Below are 22287 nucleotides of genomic sequence, written 5' to 3'. Positions count from 1 at the left end.
AGGGGTCACAGGCAAATAGCAGAACGGGTAAACAGGCCAAAGATCAGGGTCACAGGAAACACGAGCAAGGTCCAAATCAAAGCCAAGGGTCATACACGGGGAGACAAATAGAGATATCAGGATACAGGACAGGAACTAGCAGGTTAGCAGACTGGAACACAGGAGCTATAACCGGCAATGAGGCAGCAGACCTCATTGCCTTAAATACCAGTGGCCACCAATCAGAGCCTAGCTCTGAATTAGACACAGCCCCCAGCATAATTAATAGGCTGCATTAATTAGCCCACAGGCTAGGACATATGGTGAGCGCTGCGCCCGACTTCCTCTCATTGCCGGGACGCAGCGCTGAAGCGTCTTCTCGTTGCCCCGGCAACGGCCGGGTCAGGGCCGGAAGTGACGTCCCGGTCGCCATAGCGACGGCCGGGACGCAGGTGAGTGAGTCGCGGCGGCTGGGCACCGCCGCGGCTCGTAACAGTACCCCCCCCTTGAGGAGGGGTCGAGGGACCCCGACATCCAGGTTTTCTTGGGAACCTCCTGAAGAATTCCCTCAATTGTTTAGGGGCATGGAGTTGTCTTCACGGAACCCAAGATCGCTCTTCTAACCCGCGGTTCCTCCACTGTACCAGGAAGTGCACCTGTCCTTGCACTTTTTTGGAATCTAAAATCCTTTGAACCACATATCTTAGTGGCTTACTCGAACTTCCCCCAGGCACAGTTGAGGATTGGCTAGGATACAATACCGGCTTCAACAATGAACAATGAAATGTGTTCGGAATTTTTAGTGAACTAGAAATCTTCAATCTAAAAGCTACCGGATTGATCTGTTTGGTAATCATGAACGGCCCAATAAATTTAGGCCCTAGTTTTTTACAAGGCTGTCTGAGCCTAAGATTTCTAGTTGATAGCCATACTTTCTGGCCCACTTTGAATGGGCAGGTGGTACGGTGGCGATCCGAAAATTTTTTGGCCGACAATGAGGATTTTTTCAAGGAGGACTGAACTTTCCCCCAAATTACTTTCAGATCAGCAACTGTGGAATGAATCTCCGGAATACCAGCAAATTTGAGAGAGTACAGAGAATTAGACCTGGGATGGAAACCGAAGTTAGAGTAGAACGGGGAAGTTTGAGTAGATGAGTGAGATGAGTTATTGTAGGCAAACTCTGCCCAAGGCAGCAAAGATGACCAGTTGTCATGGAATTCTGAGGAATAACATCGGAGGAACTGTTCAAGTGCTAGGTTAACCCTTTCAGTTTGCCCGTTAGACTGAGGGTGGTATGCAGATGACAGACTGATCCGGATTCCGAGGAGGGTGCAGAAGGATTTCCAGAATTGTGCTATGACTTGTGAACCACGATCAGAAACAATATCGGAAGGAAGTCCATGGAGCCGGAAAACATGTTGTATGAAGAGAATGGCCAGATCTCGAGCTGTAGGAAGCCTGGTTAATGGGATGAAATGTGCCATTTTACTGAAACGGTCCACCACAACCCAAATAGTATTATGTCCTGCAGAAGGTGGCAAATCAACAATAAAATCCATGGACAAATGTGTCCAAGGTTTTGCAGGAATGGGCAATGGAAGCAATTGACCCACCGGGCGAGTCCTGGGGACTTTGTTCCTGGCACAAATTTCACACGAGAGGACATGACTCTTGACGTCAGCGGACAAGGATGGCCACCAGACCGTACGGGAAAGGATCTCCAGCGTCTTATAAACTCCAGGGTGTCCAGCAGACCTACTATTATGCGCCTCTGCAAGAACCGCCTTCCTTAGATGGACTGGAACAAAAAGACGTTGTTCCGGAGTAGTATCAGGGGCTAATTTCTGGAATCTCTGAAGTGTGATACTCAGATCTTGGGTTAATCCAACATGGATTATGGAAGGAGGAATAATAGGCTCTGGGTTCGAAACTGAAACGTGGTGTGCCAAGAAACTTCTGGACAGAGCATCTGCCCGGACATTTTTGGAACCCGGTCGATAGGTGATCAGGAAATTGAACCGGGTAAAGAATAACGACCAACGGGCCTGTCTGGGATTTAGACGTTTGGCCGATTGTATATATTGCAAGTTCTTGTGGTCGGTAATGACAGAGATCTGATGTGGAGCACCCTCCAGCCAATGTCGCCACTCCTCGAAGGCCCATTTGATTGCCAACAGTTCCCTATTCCCGACATCATAGTTGGCTTCTGCTGAAGAGAACTGGCGGGAGAAATAGGCACACGGGTGTAGACGATTAGTATGAGGGTCCTGCTGTGATAGTATAGCCCCAGCACCGACGTCAGAGGCGTCGACCTCAAGAACAAATGATTTAGCTGGATCCGGGTGTCTAAGGACCTGAGCAGAGACAAAGGCTTTTTTCAGGCTTTCGAATGAGGCTACTGCTTGAGGCGACCAATTAGTTGGATCCATTCCTTTACGGGTTAGGGCGACAATGGGAGCCACGATGTCCGCAAAACCTGGAATGAACCTTCTATAATAATTGGAGAAGCCCAGAAACCTCTGCACCGCCTTAAGGTTGTTTGGTTGCACCCAATCTAGAATAGCCTGAATCTTAGTTGGATCCATGGAGAATCCCTCAGAAGAGATTATGTAACCTAAAAAGGATACTTTCTGCACCTCGAACTCACACTTTTCTAGTTTGGCGTAAAGGTGGTTCTCTCGCAGTCTTCGTAGAACTTGTTTAACATGATTCTGATGTACAGACAGAGATCTGGAATAAATGAGGAAATCATCTAAATAGACGACCACGAAACTACCAAGAAAGTCCCGAAGAACCTCATTGATTAAGTCCTGGAATACTGCAGGTGCATTGCTAAGACCGAACGGCATAACCAAGTATTCATAATGGCCAGAGTGCGTATTGAATGCCGTCTTCCACTCGTCTCCCTCCTTGATACGGATGAGGTTATACGCTCCATGAAGATCGATTTTTGAGAAGACAGTAGCACCTTTCAGCTGATCAAATAATACGGAGATGAGCGGAAGGGGATAGGTATTCTTGATTGTAATAAGATTCAATCCCCGGTAATCAATACAGGGTCTTAGTCCTCCGTCCTTTTTGGATACAAAGAAGCATCCTGCTCCTACGGGAGATTTAGATGGCCTGATGAAGCCCTTCTCCAGATTTTCTTCAATGTATTCCTGCATGGACTTGGTCTCCGGACCAGAGAGAGAGTACAGGCGACCCTTAGGCAACTTGGAACCAGGAATAAGCTCGATGGCACAGTCAAAGTCACGGTGAGGTGGTAAGGTGTCAGCAGCTTTCTTGGAGAACACATCCCAGAACTCCATTCCAACCTCGTCTCCGTGAGTGGGCCGGTTATAATGTTAGGAACCCCTCCAGCCGGCACAACACAACCCGGAATCTACTCTGCCAGTCAGGTGTTCACTGGAGCCCCTGATGGTGGGGACAGACTGGGCCGCAGACTGACAGAGGGTCGTGAAGTGCGTACCAGCTGGGGAGAACCCAGGCAAGAGGAGTCAGGTCCACGCAGAGGTCAAGGGCCGGCAGCAGACAACAGTGTCGATGAACAAGCTGAGGTCAGGGGTCACAGGCAAATAGCAGAACGGGTAAACAGGCCAAAGATCAGGGTCACAGGAAACACGAGCAAGGTCCAAATCAAAGCCAAGGGTCATACACGGGGAGTCAAATAGAGATATCAGGATACAGGACAGGAACTAGCAGGTTAGCAGACTGGAACACAGGAGCTATAACCGGCAATGAGGCAGCAGACCTCATTGCCTTAAATACCAGTGGCCACCAATCAGAGCCTAGCTCTGAATTAGACACAGCCCCCAGCATAATTAATAGGCTGCATTAATTAGCCCACAGGCTAGGACATATGGTGAGCGCTGCGCCCGGCTTCCTCTCATTGCCGGGACGCAGCGCTGAAGCGTCTTCTCGTTGCCCCGGCAACGGCCGGGTCAGGGCCGGAAGTGACGTCCCGGTCGCCATAGCGACGGCCGGGACGCAGGTGAGTGAGTCGCGGCGGCTGGGCACCGCCGCGGCTCGTAACACATTGCTCTTAAATTTAAGGTATCGCTTCAGACAGGGCACCCGAGAGAGGGTGGCAGTTGTGTCCAAATTAGGGACAAGGACAGCATTAAAATCACCTCCTACAATCAACTCTCCTTGTCTGACCTGGGTACTCAATTTTTTTTAAAAAAAAAAAAATGTGATTATAATATGGGGCATATACGTTCACAAGGGTGCATGGGAGATTGTTTAGCTTGACAATGAGGTGCAGAATCGCCACTCTGCGTGTCTTCAGATTGTGATCACCTGCGTGATAGGTGAGAGGGATCTTTCGGATCTGAGTTCAGTATGGAGGAGTTTAATAAAGTGGGCTTCCTGAAGAAAAATCAGGTCCTCTACCAAGGCTTGAATAGAGGTGTATAATTTGGCATGATTTTGAGGTGAGATAAGCCCTTCTACATTTTATGATAAATTTGGCAAAGTCATGAGTAAGTTAGTGAGGGAGAGTCAAGGAAGTGAGATAAGGACTTTTTTTGCAAGGTCCATAGGCGTAGGAAGAAAAAACTATGGATGACCAGGAATGAGGGTGGAAAGGAGTGGTGCTGAAATTAACCAGGTAAGGTATAAGGTGGTTTGGCAGGGAACATGGCACCAGTCTATAAAGCTGGGGTAACATTAGGAATGATGCCATTGGTATCGAGGGAAAAGCTGCGAGCATCAATCTCTGTGGGAAACGTGGAAGGCAGCCACCAATGAACAGACATTTTGCAAGATGCGGTGTGGGCTTATCAGAAGTTCAAAATAACAATGTAGAAAAGTGAAAAGTTGAAAACTGGCTGTTTCCTGGCAGACAAAGAATACAGAACAAATGAAGAGTCTGGAATTTTGATGTAGATGGCTTCTGGTTGAGATCAGCAAGGACTCATCTGACATAAAACAAATACATATTTGGACAATAACACAGTAATAGAGTTGAGCTAAGTTCAACTGCTGTAGAAGCAGAGATTGGCTCATGAGGGATATTGTTTTTTAACATTTCTAAAATATTCTAGATAAATGATAGAATTTGATTGGTTGCTATATCCAGTACCTCCACTTTTCCTGTTTAGAAGGTTTGGTACATCTACCTCTATATGATTTAAATGTTTTATTGGAGGTTTAAACATATACTACAATCTAAATATAAAATAAAATTGCTTCTTGATCTGCAACCACACCAGATATTAGTGTATCATTTCTCTTTCCAGTACACGTGGCACCATGCTGGCTCATATTTAGAGAGATAACACCATACATTATAGTTAATTGATTACTGCAAAACCAAACAAGGCATAACAAATAAAAAGCTAAATACACAGCAACTTGCACAAACACAGTAATATATTATAGAAGTTTTTTTTGCCACAAAGCTTTATAGAAAATGTTACCATGGTAAATCATTTTTTATAAGTGGCACACTTACATGCTCACATATAGATAGACCAGGGGCGGGCTGGCACGGGGGGATAAAGATAAATTCGGGCCGGATATCTGTAATAGTGACTGGCCCCTCCCCCAGGCCAGCCACCTTCTCCAATTGTCCGTGGCGCAGATCTCCGTCCCTTCAACTTTGACCTCCTCCTAGTGGCACATGGGACGCGCACCACATCATAGGTGCCGTCCCATGTGCGAACAGATGAAGAACTGCACAGCGCGCCTATGAACCAGGTCAGTGTATGTTTGTGTCAGAATAATAAATTAATGTGTGTATGTTAGGGGGGCAGTATATGAATGTATGTATGTATGTATGTATGTATGTATGTGTGAGAAGGGGCCAGTGTATGAATGTATGTGTGTGTGTGTGAGAAGGGGCCAGTGTATGAATGTATTGTGTGTGTATGAGGGGGCCACTATATGAATGTATTGTGTGTGTATGAGAGGGCCACTATATGAATGTATTGTGTGTGTGAGGGGGCCGCTATATGAATGTATTATGTGTGTGAGGGGGCCACTGTATGAATGTATTGTGTGTGTGAGGGGGTCACTATATGAATGTATTGTGTGTGTGAGGGGGCCACTGTATGATTGTATTGTGTGTGTGTGAGGGGGCCACTGTATGAATGTATTGTGTGTGTGTGTGAGGGGGCCACTGTATGAATGTATTGTGTGTGTGAGTGGGCCACTGTATGAATGTATTGTGTGTGCGTAAGGGGGCCACTGTATGAATGTATTTTGTGTGTGTGATGGGGCCACTGTATGAATGTATTGTGTGTGTGAAGGGGCCACTCTATGAATGTATTGTGTGTGTGTGTGTGTGTGTGAGGGGGCCACTGTATGAATGTATTGTGTGTGTGTGTGTGAGGGGGCCACTGTATGAATGTATTGTGTGTGTGTGAGGGGGCCACAGTATGAATGTATTGTGTGTGTGAGGGGGCCACTATATGAATGTATTGTGTGTGAGGGGGCCACTATATAAACGTATTGTGTGTGAGAGGGGGCCACTATATGAATGTATTGTGTGTGTGAGGGGACCACTATATAAACGTATTGTGTTTGAGAGGGGGCCAGTATATGAACATATTGTGTGTGAGAGGTAGGCTGTTAATTTAATCGAGGAGTGCAGATGGGGGCTAATTATTGGGTGCTGTTTTATTTGTGAGGTGATGGTGGGGCAATTTAATTTAATAGTGGGTCCTATGAATTTAAGATGGAGTAATTAGACCTTTAATTTAATGCTGGGGTGGTGAGCTATTGATTGTGGGGTTGTTTGGGGAGAATGAGGTCTCTTTAATAAATGTGGTTATGAATTATTTAATGCCTGGGATTGTTGTGGGAAATGGTTATATTTGTTAAATGTAAATGGTATTTAAATTATTGCTGGGGCTGTTTGGAGAGGGGGAAATAGGTTTATATATTGAATGTGGGTGCTATCAAATGTCAGGGTTAGTTGGGGGGAAAGAGATCTATTTAGCAAATGTGAATATTATTATTTTAATGTTGTGGCTGAAGGGAGGCCTAATTATAAAACGTGGGTGCTATTGATTTAAACTGGGACTGGTTGGAGATTTATAAATGTTATGTACCCATTTTTTTTCCAAATAGGGCCTCCATTATTCCATGGTCCAGACAACCAGCAAATGAGCTAAAGAAACCAGCAGCCACAAGTGGTGACAGTGACAAGAACAGGTAGGAGAGAGCAGGACAGTCTGCCAACTTTCCTGAATCTGGTGGGACAGTCCCGAATTTGGGTGACTGTTTCGCTTAGGACAGTTGAGAGGTATGTCCCGCTTCACCGTGTACTGCTTGTGAAGGCAGAACTGTGTGCACCTAACAGTAGTGCACACAGTATTGCCTGTGTATTTGTCTAAATGGATAACCATGCTACATCACAGGGGGTTACCCTGTCTAAAGTGCCCAAGCCCCCCAGAGCCTTAATCCAGCTCTGGGCCTGGGCACAAAAATATATATATGGATTAAGCAACACCAAAATAGCCTCTTTTTATATATATATAAATATATATTGTACCAAAAAACACCCTTTAAGGATGGGCCGCTACTTATGGGCCAGTGCGGTGTGCTTGCCCCCCGGGCCAAAGTCTGCCAGCCCTTCCCTGAGATAGACACATATACATATAAAGAAACAAGTACACTTGGCACACTATTGCATACTGAACAGAAAATAGAAACTACAATATGCTTAAAGACAAATTCACAGGGTCATTTTACTTTTTCCTATTGTATTTTGAACTCTTTCAGTTCTGGGTAACATAGAGGTCACTTTTGCTATTAATACATTTTGTTAAGGATATACTTGAGAAAAAGAAGGACAAAATTAATGCTTGACAAATGTCTACTATTGTATTTTCACAAAATCTACATTTAATTACTAATATGTTTGATACAATGTTCCTTGAAATTTTGCAAAGGTCAATGGCACATGCTAATTCACTTGTGTCTTCAGTCATTTTACTTGACAGTGCTCTTATTTGAAAATTTATTTTAACAATTTTAAGATGTGTCTTTGTATTAATTCATATTTTCTTTCTTTTAAAGACCGTTGAAAACTGTGTGTGCATTTTGAGGAATCTTTCGTACCGACTAGCTGCGGAAACTTCTCAGGGACAGCAGATGGGGACTGATGAACTTGATGGATTGCTTTGTAGTGACACCAACAGTAAAGATACTGAAAGTTCAGGATGCTGGGGCAAAAAGAAGAAGAAAAAGAAATCCCTAGATCAGGTAAGATTATTTCTATGGTATGGAGATCTAATCCACCTGGTCTTTATTGTTACCTCACATGCTCTAAATTTTTGGAAAAATATTTTGGCACTGTGGATCACAATATATTATTAAACACACTTTGATGTTCAGGTATTGACATGATCTAAAGTGGTTTCACACCTATTTATCAGAGACATCTCAGATTTCAATATCTGGCTCCAACTCTAGCCACCAAGATGTAATCTTTGGGGTCCCTCAAAACTTTAATTTGGGGACATTATCCATATGAATGATACTATATTGTATGTACTGCAGTCTGATTTATCTCAGGTGGAACATTGAATAACTCAAAACAAACTGTTTTTGAACACTGGTAAATTAATAACCATTTTTTTTGCAAATGCACAACAATTATTTGACATCAAAATACAAATATAAATACTTGAGTTTATGGTTTGATCATAACCTTTTATTTGTTGGCTATTTTTATTTTGTTTGCACGTAGACATCCAAAATGTATTCCAAACTGGGCTTGCCCTACATAAACAAATCTTGGCTACTTCCTATGGCCAAAAGCACTTTCAAAACAGATGGTAATGTCAATTATTCATTTTGGGGATGTAGTTTGTCCTTCTTAAACCTTTTCCCTTAAATTTAATTCCTACTTATGACCTGAAATTACAATACGGACACATGTTTACATTTTGGAAAACTAAGGTCACAGTTTAATTATTAAACAAAAAGGGGTGGCAACGAAAGTAGATGCAGGATCAGCTACCAGTCCATACCAAACCAACAAATGGTGATGGCCAGCCAGCCCAGAATCTCTGGTGCTACTTTATGGAATCAGAAATACTCCACCCCTCCTGGCTTAAAAAGGACACCCTTTCACAAACAATACCCTAGGCACATTCATAAGTGACCCTGGAAGAGACCAGATCAAAGGGGGAAAAATACTGCGGCCCAACATACACTTGCGCTGCACTGCTTTCCTGCCAACGCTGGTGTCCTCTAAAGGGCACTCAGCCTGCCTTCACCAGACCCTAGAACTTTGCCAAAAACCCAAAGATCTGTCCGATGAATAACTCCAGGCCCACATCTGTGAGGTGCACCCCACCAGGTCTATATAAGTGCGAGGTATAGAATTTGATGGAATGGTGTTTTATGGACCATCCTCCTGATGCCTTCAAATGTTTGGAGACAGCACATTTAACCTGTTGTTTCATGTAGTGCATAACAAGCCCGCTATGTAAGTATCGATATTATATTAGACCAACACAACCTTAATTTCGGGCTATTGTACCACCAGGGTGGACAGGTCATATTTGATCTGCCAAATCAGGTCAATAGTTTTACCCCATACCAGATCGCTGTCCCCCATGTGGACAATGAGGATGTCAGGGGCCTGCTGACTGGCCAACTGTAAAAAGACCTGTGGTTGCACTTTAAATGCATATGCTATCCTCTTATTCTGTTCTCAGATACACTCGTTATAAAACTCGCACTTTTATACACTTTTCCTTACACAGTGTTACCTTACTCAGTCTTTTGACCACACTAAATAACGCTTAAGCTTTACAGAATTATTTATCCAATAACCACTGTATCTCGGCAGTACTTCACAATATATATTCGTTATAAATAATCAATACTCACAACATATGTATGTATTTAAATCAAAGTATTTTACTGTTAACAGAAAACCCTGGATTCACAGTTCACACATATAACATAACATTGTTCAACATAACATAGTATATCAATATAAAATTAACCCTAGGTTCACCACCTTTTTCCCTTACACTATCCTTGCACTATTATATGTAATCCTTAATAAGAATTAGCATTTATGATATTGATTTAACTAGCACAGATATCAAACAATATATGTATATAAATAGTCAAATCAACATTACAAACACATATAGCTTTAAAGATATATATATTATTATCAATGATACTTATCAAAACCTTGTATCCTGGATCCAATTCTTTATCTGCAATGTAGGGAACGTTCCTGTAATATATAATCCTTTTCTGTAGCGTAGTGTAGGTGTTTTGTAGTATAGTGTATTCCTATTCTTTTCTGTAGTGTAGTGTAATATATATTTTCTGTAGTGTAGTGTATCCCTATAGAATAGTATATTGCCTTTCCTATAGTGTAATATATATTTTCTGTAGTGTAGTGTGTGTTTTCTGTAGTGTTGCATAGTGCTCGTTGTCCAGGGGCAGGCAAGCAGGCAGAGATTGAGAGTGAGTCCCGGGTCTGGCTTTTACAGTCCAGACCTGGAAATTCCCAGCCTCCCCAGCAGCAACGTGTGTGTGTGTGGTGTTTCACCACACATGTGGATGTTATGTGTGTGTCCAGGGGTGATGATGTCATCACCCCTGGCGTTTCTCCCCACTGTGTACGTGCCGACTTGAGTTGGCACACACAGTGGGCTCCTGCTATGTAACTGTGCCTGCACTGTAACTACCGCGCATGCGAGAGTTGCGCATGCGCAGTTGAACTATGTATGTGTGAGCGCTCTCGTCACGTGCGCGCTCCCCCTCACAGTCCCCCTACAAGTAAAAATTACCTGTCCCTAGATTTGGTGGTGAACTAAAATAAAAAATAAAGAGAGAGGGAGAGAGAGACCCCGATAATTTTCAGCTCTCTCCCTCTCCCTACCAACTATAGCGGAGATAAAAAAAAACCTCTTGTGTTATTGGCGCAAAACAGGAAAAAAACCTCCTAGAGGGGGAACCATAGTGGAAAAACACCCTTTCCCCGAGGGTGTGAAGAGCAGAAGGGAAGAAAAAGAAGAAGAAGAAAGGAGACCCATCAACAAAGATGACTCAATCATCCGGATGTGCTGTTTGTCTAAACAAAGTCACTGTTTCATCATGGCATTTTTCCACAGTCGTGTTCCCTCCCTGCTGTGTTTAGCAGTTGAGACAATACATATTTGTCCTTGTGACTTACTTTGAGATTGCGCCCACTCAAATCCATTATCCATCTTCCAAACCTCTGTTGAGAGACACCAGGCAGCATGTCCCAGAGTAGAAGGGTTAATGGAGAGTGTGGGGTTTGTATAGTGAGGGGTCTAAAACCCACAATATGTTCTGTCACTTTGACAGCATAATGTATTGCAGTCGGTTGTTTTGCATATTCGTCAAAACCTCTTTCCACAGGAGTAAGAAGTCTTGAGAAATACCCTAGTGGTCTAGTCACAGATCCTACTTCTTGTAGTAAGACTGTTAATATGGACTCTGGGCCAGCGTGAGCCTGAATTGCCAGCTCACCCTCTGGGTGTGGAGTGGCCAAAACTGGGGCAGAAGAGAGATCTCTTTTCAGAGTAGAAAATGCCTCTTCTTGTGCTTCTGCCCATCCTTTCAGTGAAGGTTCCTCACTTCTGAGCAATTCATACAGAGGTTTTGCTTTTGTAGCAAAATCCTCTATGAACTCCCTCATGAAGTTTGTAACCCCAAGGTATTATTGCAAAGTCTTGTAGGGTATTTGGTCTAGGTAATTTGACCATTGCCTCAACTCAGAGATAAGGGATAGTGGGTAACGGTTCTTAATGGTAATGTGGTTAAGGGGATGGTAGTCAATACATGGGCGTAAGGAACTGTCCTTTTTCTTAGCTAAGAAGAACCCTGCTCCGACCAGAGAGGAGGATTTGCAAATTAACCCACGTTTCAAATTCTCTATAATGTACTGAGACATAGCTTGAGTCTCAGGTCGAGAAAGCGGATAGATCCGACCCTTAGGAACTGGTTGACCAGGCGTTAATTCGATAGGACAATCCCACGATCGTTGGGAAGGAAGACTTTCGGCCTCAGTTTTGCTAAAGAAGTCTCGAAAAGCAGCATACACCGAAGGAAGTGTAGAGTCTGCAGTAATGGAGTGACAGACCACCTGAACCATGGGAGAGGACACCATGGACAAACATCTATGACGACACTCCGGACCCCAGGCAGTAATCTGGGCACAACCCCAATCCAACTGAGGGGAATGCATGCAAAACCACGGCAAACCCAAAATGAGTGGATTAATAGATGTAGGCAGCACCAGAAACTGGATAGTCTCTCTGTGTGAAGCTCCTCTCATCAGCCGAACAGGTGACGCAACGTATGTGATGGAACCATTGCTGACACGATTACCATCAACTGCCGTTAGAGAGAGCGGCTGAGGCAATGATTGCAGAGAAATCTGGAGCCAAGAAGCGAGAACCGCAGAGATGAAGTTTCCGGAGGAGCCGGAATCCCCAAAAGCCGTTGTAGGGTAGGATCCTTTAGGGCTCTCCAGGGTGACAGCCATGAAAAGTTCAGAAGTCTCTTTGGGATAGGGAGCAAATGTGGAATCTACTAAAGCGGCATTCCTTCTACCATCTAGGAGGAGGGGTTTCCCGGTCTCTTAGGGCAAGCCTTGAGACGGTGACCTGAATCTCCACAATAAAGACAGAGTCGCTGCTTAAATCTTCTCTCCAGTTCCTCGGGAGACAGTCGAGAACGTCCAATTTGCATTGGTTCCTCCGGGGCCTGCACCGGATTTTGGAATTGGGATGCAAATCATGGAAAAAATGCCTGGAAGAGGATCGCTCCTGAGTTTGTTCTTGATAATGTAGACCCACTTTGACACACAGGGATATGAGTGTGTCTAGATCCGAAGGTAGCTCTCTGAAAATGAGCTCATCCGTGATTCGATCTACCAAAACTTGCCAAAATGTTGCTCCCAAAGCCTCATTGTTCCATTTTAATTTTGATGCCAGCGTACGGAACTGTACAGCATATTGACCCACAGTGAGATTACCTATAATCTTCCTGAAGGATTCAATGAAGAATACTGAATTTCCTAGAAGAGGATCGTTTCAAAAACCTCTGCACCGTTTAGGATCTCCATCAAACTTTTCTGAACCCGGAATACGCACGCTGGACGAAGAAGTGGAAACCGTGGCCACACTGGAAGATGCAACTGCAGTGGTGACTACTGCAGATGGGACCGTCAGATAATTTTGTAAGGTGTCCAAATGGGTAACTACTTTCTGGACACACTGAAGGAGGTGGGCCTCATCCATCTCTTGCTGTTCTACTTGCTGAGCCAGATGGAGGAGTAGATCATGAGCTGAAGGTTCACCTGTACCCTCGGTTGACATGGCCAGAGTATACTGTCACAACTTTTGCTTGGGGTACCTGTTAATGTTGGCGCAACTGAAATGGAAGGTGCGGAATCTGACGTGCCCCTGGTTTTCACCAGGAACCCCCGCAAGGAAGTATAGGCTTAGCTGCAGGAGACACGCAGGTCGCAGTCCTTCACTGAGTCGTATAGCGAGGTACGGAATGAGAGTAGTCAGGTTAGCCGGTCTGGTAGCGCGCTGGCAGCGAGGTACACAAGGGAGAATCCAGAAGAAAGGTCAAGCATGCCGAATCGGTAACTTCCAGGAGAGATAATACACAGAGGAAATCCAAGTAGAGAAGTCAAGCATGCCGGGTCAATCAGGACACTAGAGAGCAAGAGAGTAGTCAGATAAAGCCAAAATACACTCGGAGGCTGGAGCAGCAAAAGACCTAATACTTATCAAATCCTTGTATCCTGGATCCAATTGTTTTTCTGCAATTTATAGAACGTTCCTGTAAAATAGAATCCTTTTCTGTAGTGTAGTGTAGGTTTTCTGTAGTATAGTGTATTCCTATTCTTTTCTGTAGTGTAGTGTTGTATAATATATATTTTCTGTAGTGTAGTGTAATATATCTTTTCTGTAGTGTGTGTTTTCTGTAGTATAGTGTAGTGCTCGTTGTCCAGGGGCAGGCAGACCGAAGGGGAGTCCCGGGTCTGGCTTTTACAGTCCAGACCCGGAAACTCCCAGCCTCCCCAACGGCAACGTGTGTGTGGTGATTCACCACACACACATGGATGTTGTGTGTCTGTGTGTGTGTGCAGGGGTGATGATGTCATCACCCCTGGCGTTTCTCCCCACTGTGTACGTTCCGACTTGAGTTGGCACACACAGTGGGGTCCTGCTATGTAACTGAGCATGCGCCATCGGCGCATGCGCAGTTGCAGTGTGGTCATGCACACGCCGCACTGTAGGTACTGCGAATGCGCAGTTGAACAATGTACGTGTGCGCGCGTGTGACGAGTCTGCGCACACTGCAGATCCCTCCCTTCACACTAACCTACTATATATTGTCCCTGCAAAACTAGGCCAGCACACCACCCTCCTCCACAACCACTCCCCAACCACTAAACTTTAACTGTGGTCTTACAAGCAGACCTAAGCTGACCTCCAACAGGTCTCACCAGCGAATAATCCCTGGCCAAAACCACCGGGCAAAGTATTACACAGCTACCAGCTCGCCAACACAAAAAGACCCAAAATTAGCCATGGAAAACACTGCCCTAAATAACAGGGCCTCATACTCCGTAACCATCATGTCTTGTGCTGCAATTATTATCTTATGCAATAAGGCCAGGTCTATGGGATGCCTGGTGTCAGGGGCAGCGGGTTGACACCTAGCCCACCCCTCAACACTTTTTTGACTAAGAATCTTTTGGTGAAGTCCCCTTCACCCTGCAATTGGGCCATGAAAGAGATATTCGCTTGGAAACACCTAAACTGTACTTATGCCATAAAAATTTTAACATACATTGCCATTGTTCCGAATGCTGGCCTCCGGCTTTAACGGAGAATTGCACCCAATCACGCCAAGCCACTCTGTAAGCCCTTTAAGGTGGAAGTAGCAAGTGATCTCTCTGCAAGTTCCGCTATGGTGGCTCACAATCTGGGTACAACTGGAGCCACCTGGACATAGCCGTTAATGTTATAGGGGAGGGAGTATTACTTAGTAGGAGTCCCTTGTGCAGTTCTAGCCCCAGCCGGGGTGCTTGGTTCTCTATTGCAGTCTTTAGCTGGGTGCCTGTCTCCGCAATGCAAGCAGGCATGATTAAAATGGCATTGGGATCCCTTGCCACATTATGCATTGTTAAAGGCGAAACATTTGTTGCGCCCGGGAAAGGACGAGCCTGACCGGAGAGGCGTCTGGGGTTCCCTATGCCTATGGAGATGGGCACCTGACAAACTATCCTGCTGGACTGACATCCATAATCGCTGTCCTTAAATCCAAATGGGATGCAATCCTCCCTGTCTGCTTTTTTTGCAGAATTTCTGATTTTAAGCCCTCCCTCCTCTCTTCATGCCTTCTGCATCTCATGCATCATGTGGAAGTATTTGAGCATCTCCTGATGTTGACTGGTCGACTCCTCAGAAAGGCCAAGGCAAATACAATGAAACCAGAGAGCCAGTTATCATATGGCTGAGGGACAGGCGTGGCGGTGCCTCAAAGGATTTAAGCCCCCCACAAGGCCTGTCATGTGAGCACTCTTATAGATGATGAGGGGGAGGGTGCCAGTGGGTTGGTGGGAAAAATTATGCCCGGGGATTAGGGAGAGGGGGAGAGTGAATGCTGGGGCTGTAGCATCTGGGCCAGGTGTGGTGTATTGGTGCTTGAGGAGGTCACTGGGGAGGGGTTTGCGTGGACTGGAACTGAAGAGGGGGGCTGAGATTGGGTATAAAGCTGTGGGTGTGGCTTGAGATGGTTAAGTGGTGCAGGGACAGGTGGGGTAATAGCCCTATGCCCTCGTGGAGTCACTGATGAACGGAGGAGGAATGGTTGGCAATGGCCCCTGTCATCGCAGGGAGTCGTGTGTGCAGTTCTAGGAGTGTACTGACATGCAGCGTTAGAGCTTACCACAGGTCCTGGAATGTATACTTTCTACCCTGCTGTGAGCAGTGGAAAGTGCCCAGGGAGCAGTGTGAAGGATCTAAGATCCCTCCGCCGCCCAAGCACGAGTCTGGCCGCATTCACGACTGTTTGCAGTGTGAAGGGGCATAAGAAGGGGGATGCTGGGAAGGCTGACTTTGTGCCATGCTGGGAGGGTGCATGTACGCCGGTTTATGGGCATGCTGGAAAGGATTGCGGATGAGGGAAACTGAGTGAGGGGGTAAAATTAGAGGTGACAAGCACAGATCTTCATTTGTCATAAGCATGTTTGTAATTGTAATGCTTATGCCTTTTGTATGTGATTTAATCACAACTTTATATGATGTATACAAGACATACCTGAAAAAAAGATGTGATTCAATGCATTGTTTCCTGGTAAATTCTTCATAAATAAATAAACAAACATTGGTTGCCGGTTTTCGTTTTTTTCCGATAGATATTTTTTGTCATACAGTATGTACTTGCAATAGTATTTACTGAAAATATATTTTAAAATTCCACATTAAGTTTTTGATCTTTTATTTAAGAGTACACTTTTCCAGTCTTCAAGCTTCAGTGCTTCTATCACTTGTAAAATTAATTGTATTGTAAAACAGATAAAAAGGTTCTTCAATTGCCATAACCACTAGTTTCATTGCCCTCAGTGTGTATCTGGATTGTTAATATCATCCAGAAGAGGGACACCATTTTTTTTCGCTGCCCTTTCAATTTGTAGTAATAATTGAAATGCACTAAACCCATTAATGCCAGGTTAGTTATTACAAACCTAGTCAGTGTTTTACTGGTGTCTTTTTTTTCTCCATGTATATCTACCCATAAGAAATCTACATTGTCATAATTTTCACTGATATCCTCCTGCTGGGCAGGTATTTAACAATGTTGTACATATAGACAAACTCTTCCCCTTTCCTATATTCCTTATCCTTCCTAAACATGCTCTATATTTCCAAATTCACTACCCAGCAATGACTTTCAACCAGCCAAGTCCCATAATATCATAGGTCTCTTCCAATATCATAGGTCTCTTCCAATACTATAATTTTAGTTATAGTTATCCTGCTTTGTATCCTAGCATTTTATGTAATATTTTGGCACTTTTAATTGTATACGATTCTGTATTTCCTCTCCTATCCCTTTCCTTCACTACTCACTTATATCACATAACTAACTCCAGTACCCTGTCCAAACTATCTTGGATACTGCTTCAATCTGAACTTACTACTACCACACACATTCCTCGTTCTTATAAACACATACAGTGATTCTAGGGATATTAATGAAAGAGTTTTTTGCAAATCATTTTTTCATTAAATGCTTTGTAAACATTAAATTGTGGATGGGCTGCTTTTGAGTGGGATGGGGGTTGATTCCAGGTTGGAGGGATGCCTAGTACACACTCAGGCTTTTACTGGCAAATATATGATTTATAAATGTAACTAGATCCTTTGTTTTCATATGGTCACCCAACAGGGTAGTTGCTGGAGTGTGAACTACTTGCATATATCTAGTCCAAAATACAAATGTTATAAACACAATTAGGATAGATATAAATCATGTTCTACTATAGTTTACAGATACATTATACAAATATATGGCTTCTCTGGATGGTCTCTGCATCCATCTAGTGACCATAAACACTACTGCAGCTTGTGTTTTGTTCGGGTTTGCCGGGCCCCTACCCAAGCACTGCTATTGGGCCCAGCGATGTGAGTTCCACACTTGTTCCTTGTGTAGGTCTATGAATGAAAATAGGCTGAAGGGGACAACTGGATAAGCAATATCAGAATCAAACAATGGTGCAGTGATAGCATAGATAGTGATAGTTTGTTACACAGTAAAAGTGTATATTTGTTTCACTGTTTTTGCTGTGTTTACAAATGCCCAGGTGTGACAGGATGGACCTCCTATGCCACCCTGTCTGTTGTGTTGCTGGGGACCGGCTGGGCTTACCTAGCCACCGTCCCCTTTCTTTATCCCAAATTGCACCCTCTAACCGCATTAGGAGGGGTTTTTGCTGCTGCCACCACTAGGCTCCTTAGCGGCACCTAGAACCGCGTTCCTCTGGGTAACTCTTGCTGCTAGGATACCCACTTGCTGGTACACCTGGGTTGGTACACCTTACCTTTTCCCTTCAGATCAGGGTTGCTGTGAATGGTTGTCTGTGGCTTATCACACTGGCCAGAGCTGCAGGGTAGCGAGCAGAGCGTTGATACTAGAAGGTGGGTTCCAACTTCAGAACTGCCGGATAACGAATTAGATTTGGTCTAATCTGCAGGTCGCAGGAATTATAGCAGGTAAGTAGTCGTCAAAGGAGGATCTTGAAGCAATGTTGTTTTATTAGCTCAAGTGTCCAAATAAGGACAGTTACACTACTTGCCAAACAGTCCCCCTTTTATACAGATTTACACACATGTCAGGGGATAGCCCAGCCCCCTGATCCGCCCAGGCATCAAAATGACTCATATCACATTACATAATTTAACATCAGGATATAATTTAATTTTGCATCTAACACAGTTATTTATAAGTGATCCAGCCTCACCAGATAATACCTACTTCTCTAAATACAGTACTTTGGCTAATCTTAACTTTTCCTCTGGGCATTTCAAATATTGAGAAGTACCATATTATCATAGGAATAATAATTGAGGCTGGTATATCTTTATTTTACAATTCAATTTTCTAATCTTATTATTTATGAATATGTGTCTTCACATTTTTCTTTAAACAGTGGGATGGAGTTGGACCTTTTCCTGAGTGTGCAGACCCACCCAAAGGAATCCAGATGCTGTGGCATCCTTCAATAGTTAAACCCTACCTCACACTTCTTTCTGAGTGCTCAAACCCAGACACCCTGGAAGGTGCAGCTGGAGCACTGCAAAACTTAGCTGCAGGAAGTTGGAAGGTAAGGTATTCATTATGCTATTTTATCCCTCCTTAAACTAATAAACACACGCAAGCCGAGCATACAATGAGGTGCTCATAGAGCAAGCTAATGCATTGGAACAAGCAAGAGCAACACTCTCCACTTTTTCCATATCCTGCCCATCTTGATAAAAATCATCCTCCCTGCACTGCAGTAGATATTTATAGAGTACTGAGAAGAAAATTGTGCTAAAGCTTAGCCCCTCCAAGCTTAATCAGCTCTGAAGTAGAGTTTTTTGGTAAGCTTTAGCTAAAATATAGTAATCCTGCCAGTCCAATCACCACATTCCCATGCCAATTGCTTCAACTCAGAGATTGGTTCTGAAAGCTAATCAGATTTAGCTAAATGCCTCCCAACCATGGTGTTCAACAGCGGCAAGTGAAACTTCTACTTGCTCCTAGAAAAACAATTGTCACCCGCAGATAACTCTGCATGTAGTACTCAACCTTCAACCCTCAATTATGTTTCATGTCTCGACTGCTTTGCACTTTGTAAATAAGGCCTGTAGAGTTATATATTTTCCCTGACAGTAAGCTAAATGAAATGTATTGTAATTTGATATGTGTTCTGTGTTAAAATAAATAGTATCAACAACAACATTTTTCTTTTAAATTATTTTGTAGTGGTCAATTTATATTCGTGCTGCTGTCCGTAAAGAAAAAGGTCTACCAATTTTGGTGGAGCTTCTTCGAATAGACAATGATAGAGTGGTATGTGCAGTTGCCACTGCTTTACGGAATATGGCCTTGGATGTCCGAAATAAAGAATTAATAGGTATGTTTTTAGTTTTTGTTCAAGAATTGACTACCAGATTTTATTTTGGATTAACTGTAATTCTTGTTAAAGCTTGACTTCATTTTTCTATTATTGTTGTTTAGTAACACTCATTCCTTTCAGTCACAATGAAAACTTTAACTGATGCAGTTTTAAAGATCCCTGCATATAAATTTGTAGAGTTTTTAACCCCTTTTTATTGGAGACAAGATGTTGATATTGGTTCTTTTGTTCTATATTGTAGGAAAAACGTTGCCAATCAATGTTTGACATATCTATCATTGAGTTATGTATAGATCAAACAGTGCTTAAATATATTTTTCAATCCCTCATTTATGTTTATCCAACAAATTTGCCCATTTTATTGCTACATTATGCTGCATTATATTTTAATATTTATTTGCTTTTTCTAATCCCATATGTTTATTAATTATTATTATTATCGTATATTTGTAAGTGGCCACAGTACTCCGTAGCGCAGTGCAGTAGGGAAAACAGTACATACATAAAACAGGGACATACAAGGCAGACAACACAAATGCAGACATGAAAACAAAGGCTAAGAAGGATCCTGCTCATTAGTGAGCTTACATTCTTAGTGGAAGAGGGCACAGCTGAAACAAGAGGAGTAAATGTGTCTCAGAGTCAGTTGTGGATCCAGGATGGGGGGGGAGGGGGGCGATCGGGTGATGCTTCCCCCCTAGCAGGGGCTTACTGCCGGCGGCTGCTCACCATGTGCAGGTCTGTTTGGCAGAGATAGGCAGGGACAGTGTGCTGCCCGGCTGCTCTGATTGTGTTTTAAACACGATTGTGTATGATTGTGTTTTAAAAACAATCAGAGCAGCCGGGCAGCACACTGTCCCTGCCTGTCTCTGCCGAACAGACCTGCACATAGTGTGCAGCCACAGGCAGCCCTAGGTGTCAAAAAGGGGGCGGGACTAAACTGTCCCCCTAAATCGCCCCCTCTACAATTACTTTCTAGATCCGCCCCTGCTCAGAGTGGAGATTGGGATAATTGTGAAGATGCATTGGTGTAAATAGTATTATCGAGGATAAGGTCATCTCTAAAAAAAAGAGATGGGTTTTCAAAGAGCATTTAAAGATTTGAAGGCTGCGGGAAAGTCTGATTGAACGTGGTAGGGAATTCCATAAGTGGGGAGCAGCAAGTGAGAAGTCTTATAGACGGGAGTGAGTGGTGGTTACCTGAGATGAGACAAGGCTCGGGTCAGATGTAGATCTAGGAGGGCGGGTGGGAGAGTATTTTGATATGAGATTTGAGATGTATGCTGGGGTAGTGTTGTTGAGGGCTTTGTATGTAAGGATGAGTAATTTGAATTTGGTTCTGGAGGACACAGGAAGCCAGTGTAGGGATTTGCAAAGTGGTGCAGCAGATGTGGAGTGGTGAGAGAGGAAGATCTGTCTTGCAGCAGCATTTTGGATGGATTAAAGTGTGGATATATGGGTGTCAGGAATGCCAGATAGCAAGAGCTTGCAATAGTCAAGACGGGAGATGATGAGAGAATGGATAGGAGTTTTGGTAGCATGTTGAGTAAGAAAAGGGCATATTTTGGCAAGGTTTTTAAGATGAAATCAACAGGACTGGGATAGAGTCAGGATGTGAGGAATAAAGCAGAAGGTGGAGTCCAGTGTGACACAAAGGCAGCGGGCTTGGGAGACTGATGAAATTCTGGTGTTATCAAGAGTAAGATAGATTTGAGGGGAGGTGGTGATTCTGGCAGGAGGGATGATAATAAGCTTAGTTTTGGACATGTTGAGATTTATGTAACGTTGGGACATCTATGTGGAGATAATGAAAAGACAGTTGGTAACACGAGATAATACAGAAGGAGAAAGGTCAGGGGAAGAGATATAAATTTGAGTGTTATTTGCTTAGAGGTGGTATTGGAGGCCGAATGAGCGAATTAGTGCCCCAAGAGAAGAGGTGTACAATGAAAAAAGTAAAGGGCCAAGAACAGAGCCTTGTGGGACCCCAGCAGATAATGGGAGTGGAGAGGAGAAGGTGCCAGAGGTAGAAACACTAAAGGAGCGGTTCAATAGGTAGGAAGTGAACCAGGATAGAACTATGTCACGAAGGCCAATGGAGTGAAAGGTGTGTAGGAGAAGAGGGTGATCAACAATATCAAAGGCAGCAGAGAGATCCAGGAGAATGAGTATGGAGAAATTACCCTTAAATTTTGCAGAAAGTAAATCATTGGTCACTATTGTGAGAGCAGTTTCAGTGGAATGTTGGGGGCTGAAGTCTGATTGCAGAGAGTAGAGAATGGAATGAGAGGAGAGAAAGTGAGACAGACGTTTATACACTAATCGCTCAAGTAGTTTGGAGGCAAAGAGGAGGAGAAAAATAGGGCAGTAGTTGGAAAGAGAGGCTGGATCGAGAGATGGTTTATTTGGAATAGGTGAAATGAGCGCATGTTTAAAGGAGGATGGAAATGTGACAGTGGAGAGAAACAGGTTGAAGAGGTGAGTTAGTTGTGGGCATGCAGTGGAGGAGAGTGAGCGGAAAAGATGGTAAGGAATAGGGTCGAGTGGACAGGTTGTAGGGTGAGATGATAAGATGAGTGCATAGACTTCGTCTTCAGTTACTGGAGAAAATAAATTAAGGGTAGATTGGGGACTATAGGTAA

At 43.8% G+C, this 22287-nt stretch overlaps 1 protein-coding gene across 7 annotated transcripts in view; it reads left to right on the top strand.

Moving 5' to 3' along the window:
• Nucleotides 1-22287, top strand: part of CTNND2 (catenin delta 2) — a 632047-nt gene that overhangs the window by 418565 nt on the left and 191195 nt on the right. For all 7 annotated transcript variants that reach the window (XM_075212716.1, XM_075212719.1, XM_075212718.1 and 4 more), the window contains 3 exons: nt 8011-8196; nt 18674-18847; nt 19492-19642. In XM_075212716.1, coding sequence (XP_075068817.1) covers nt 8011-8196; nt 18674-18847; nt 19492-19642 — 511 coding nt within the window. The remainder of the gene's footprint in view (nt 1-8010; nt 8197-18673; nt 18848-19491; nt 19643-22287) is intronic.

This window comes from Mixophyes fleayi, chromosome 5 (genome assembly GCF_038048845.1).
Source record: "Mixophyes fleayi isolate aMixFle1 chromosome 5, aMixFle1.hap1, whole genome shotgun sequence".
Lineage (NCBI taxonomy): Eukaryota > Metazoa > Chordata > Amphibia > Anura > Limnodynastidae > Mixophyes > Mixophyes fleayi.
The sequence above is the reverse complement of the archived record's forward strand: the minus strand, read 5'-3'. Positions and strand labels throughout refer to the sequence as shown.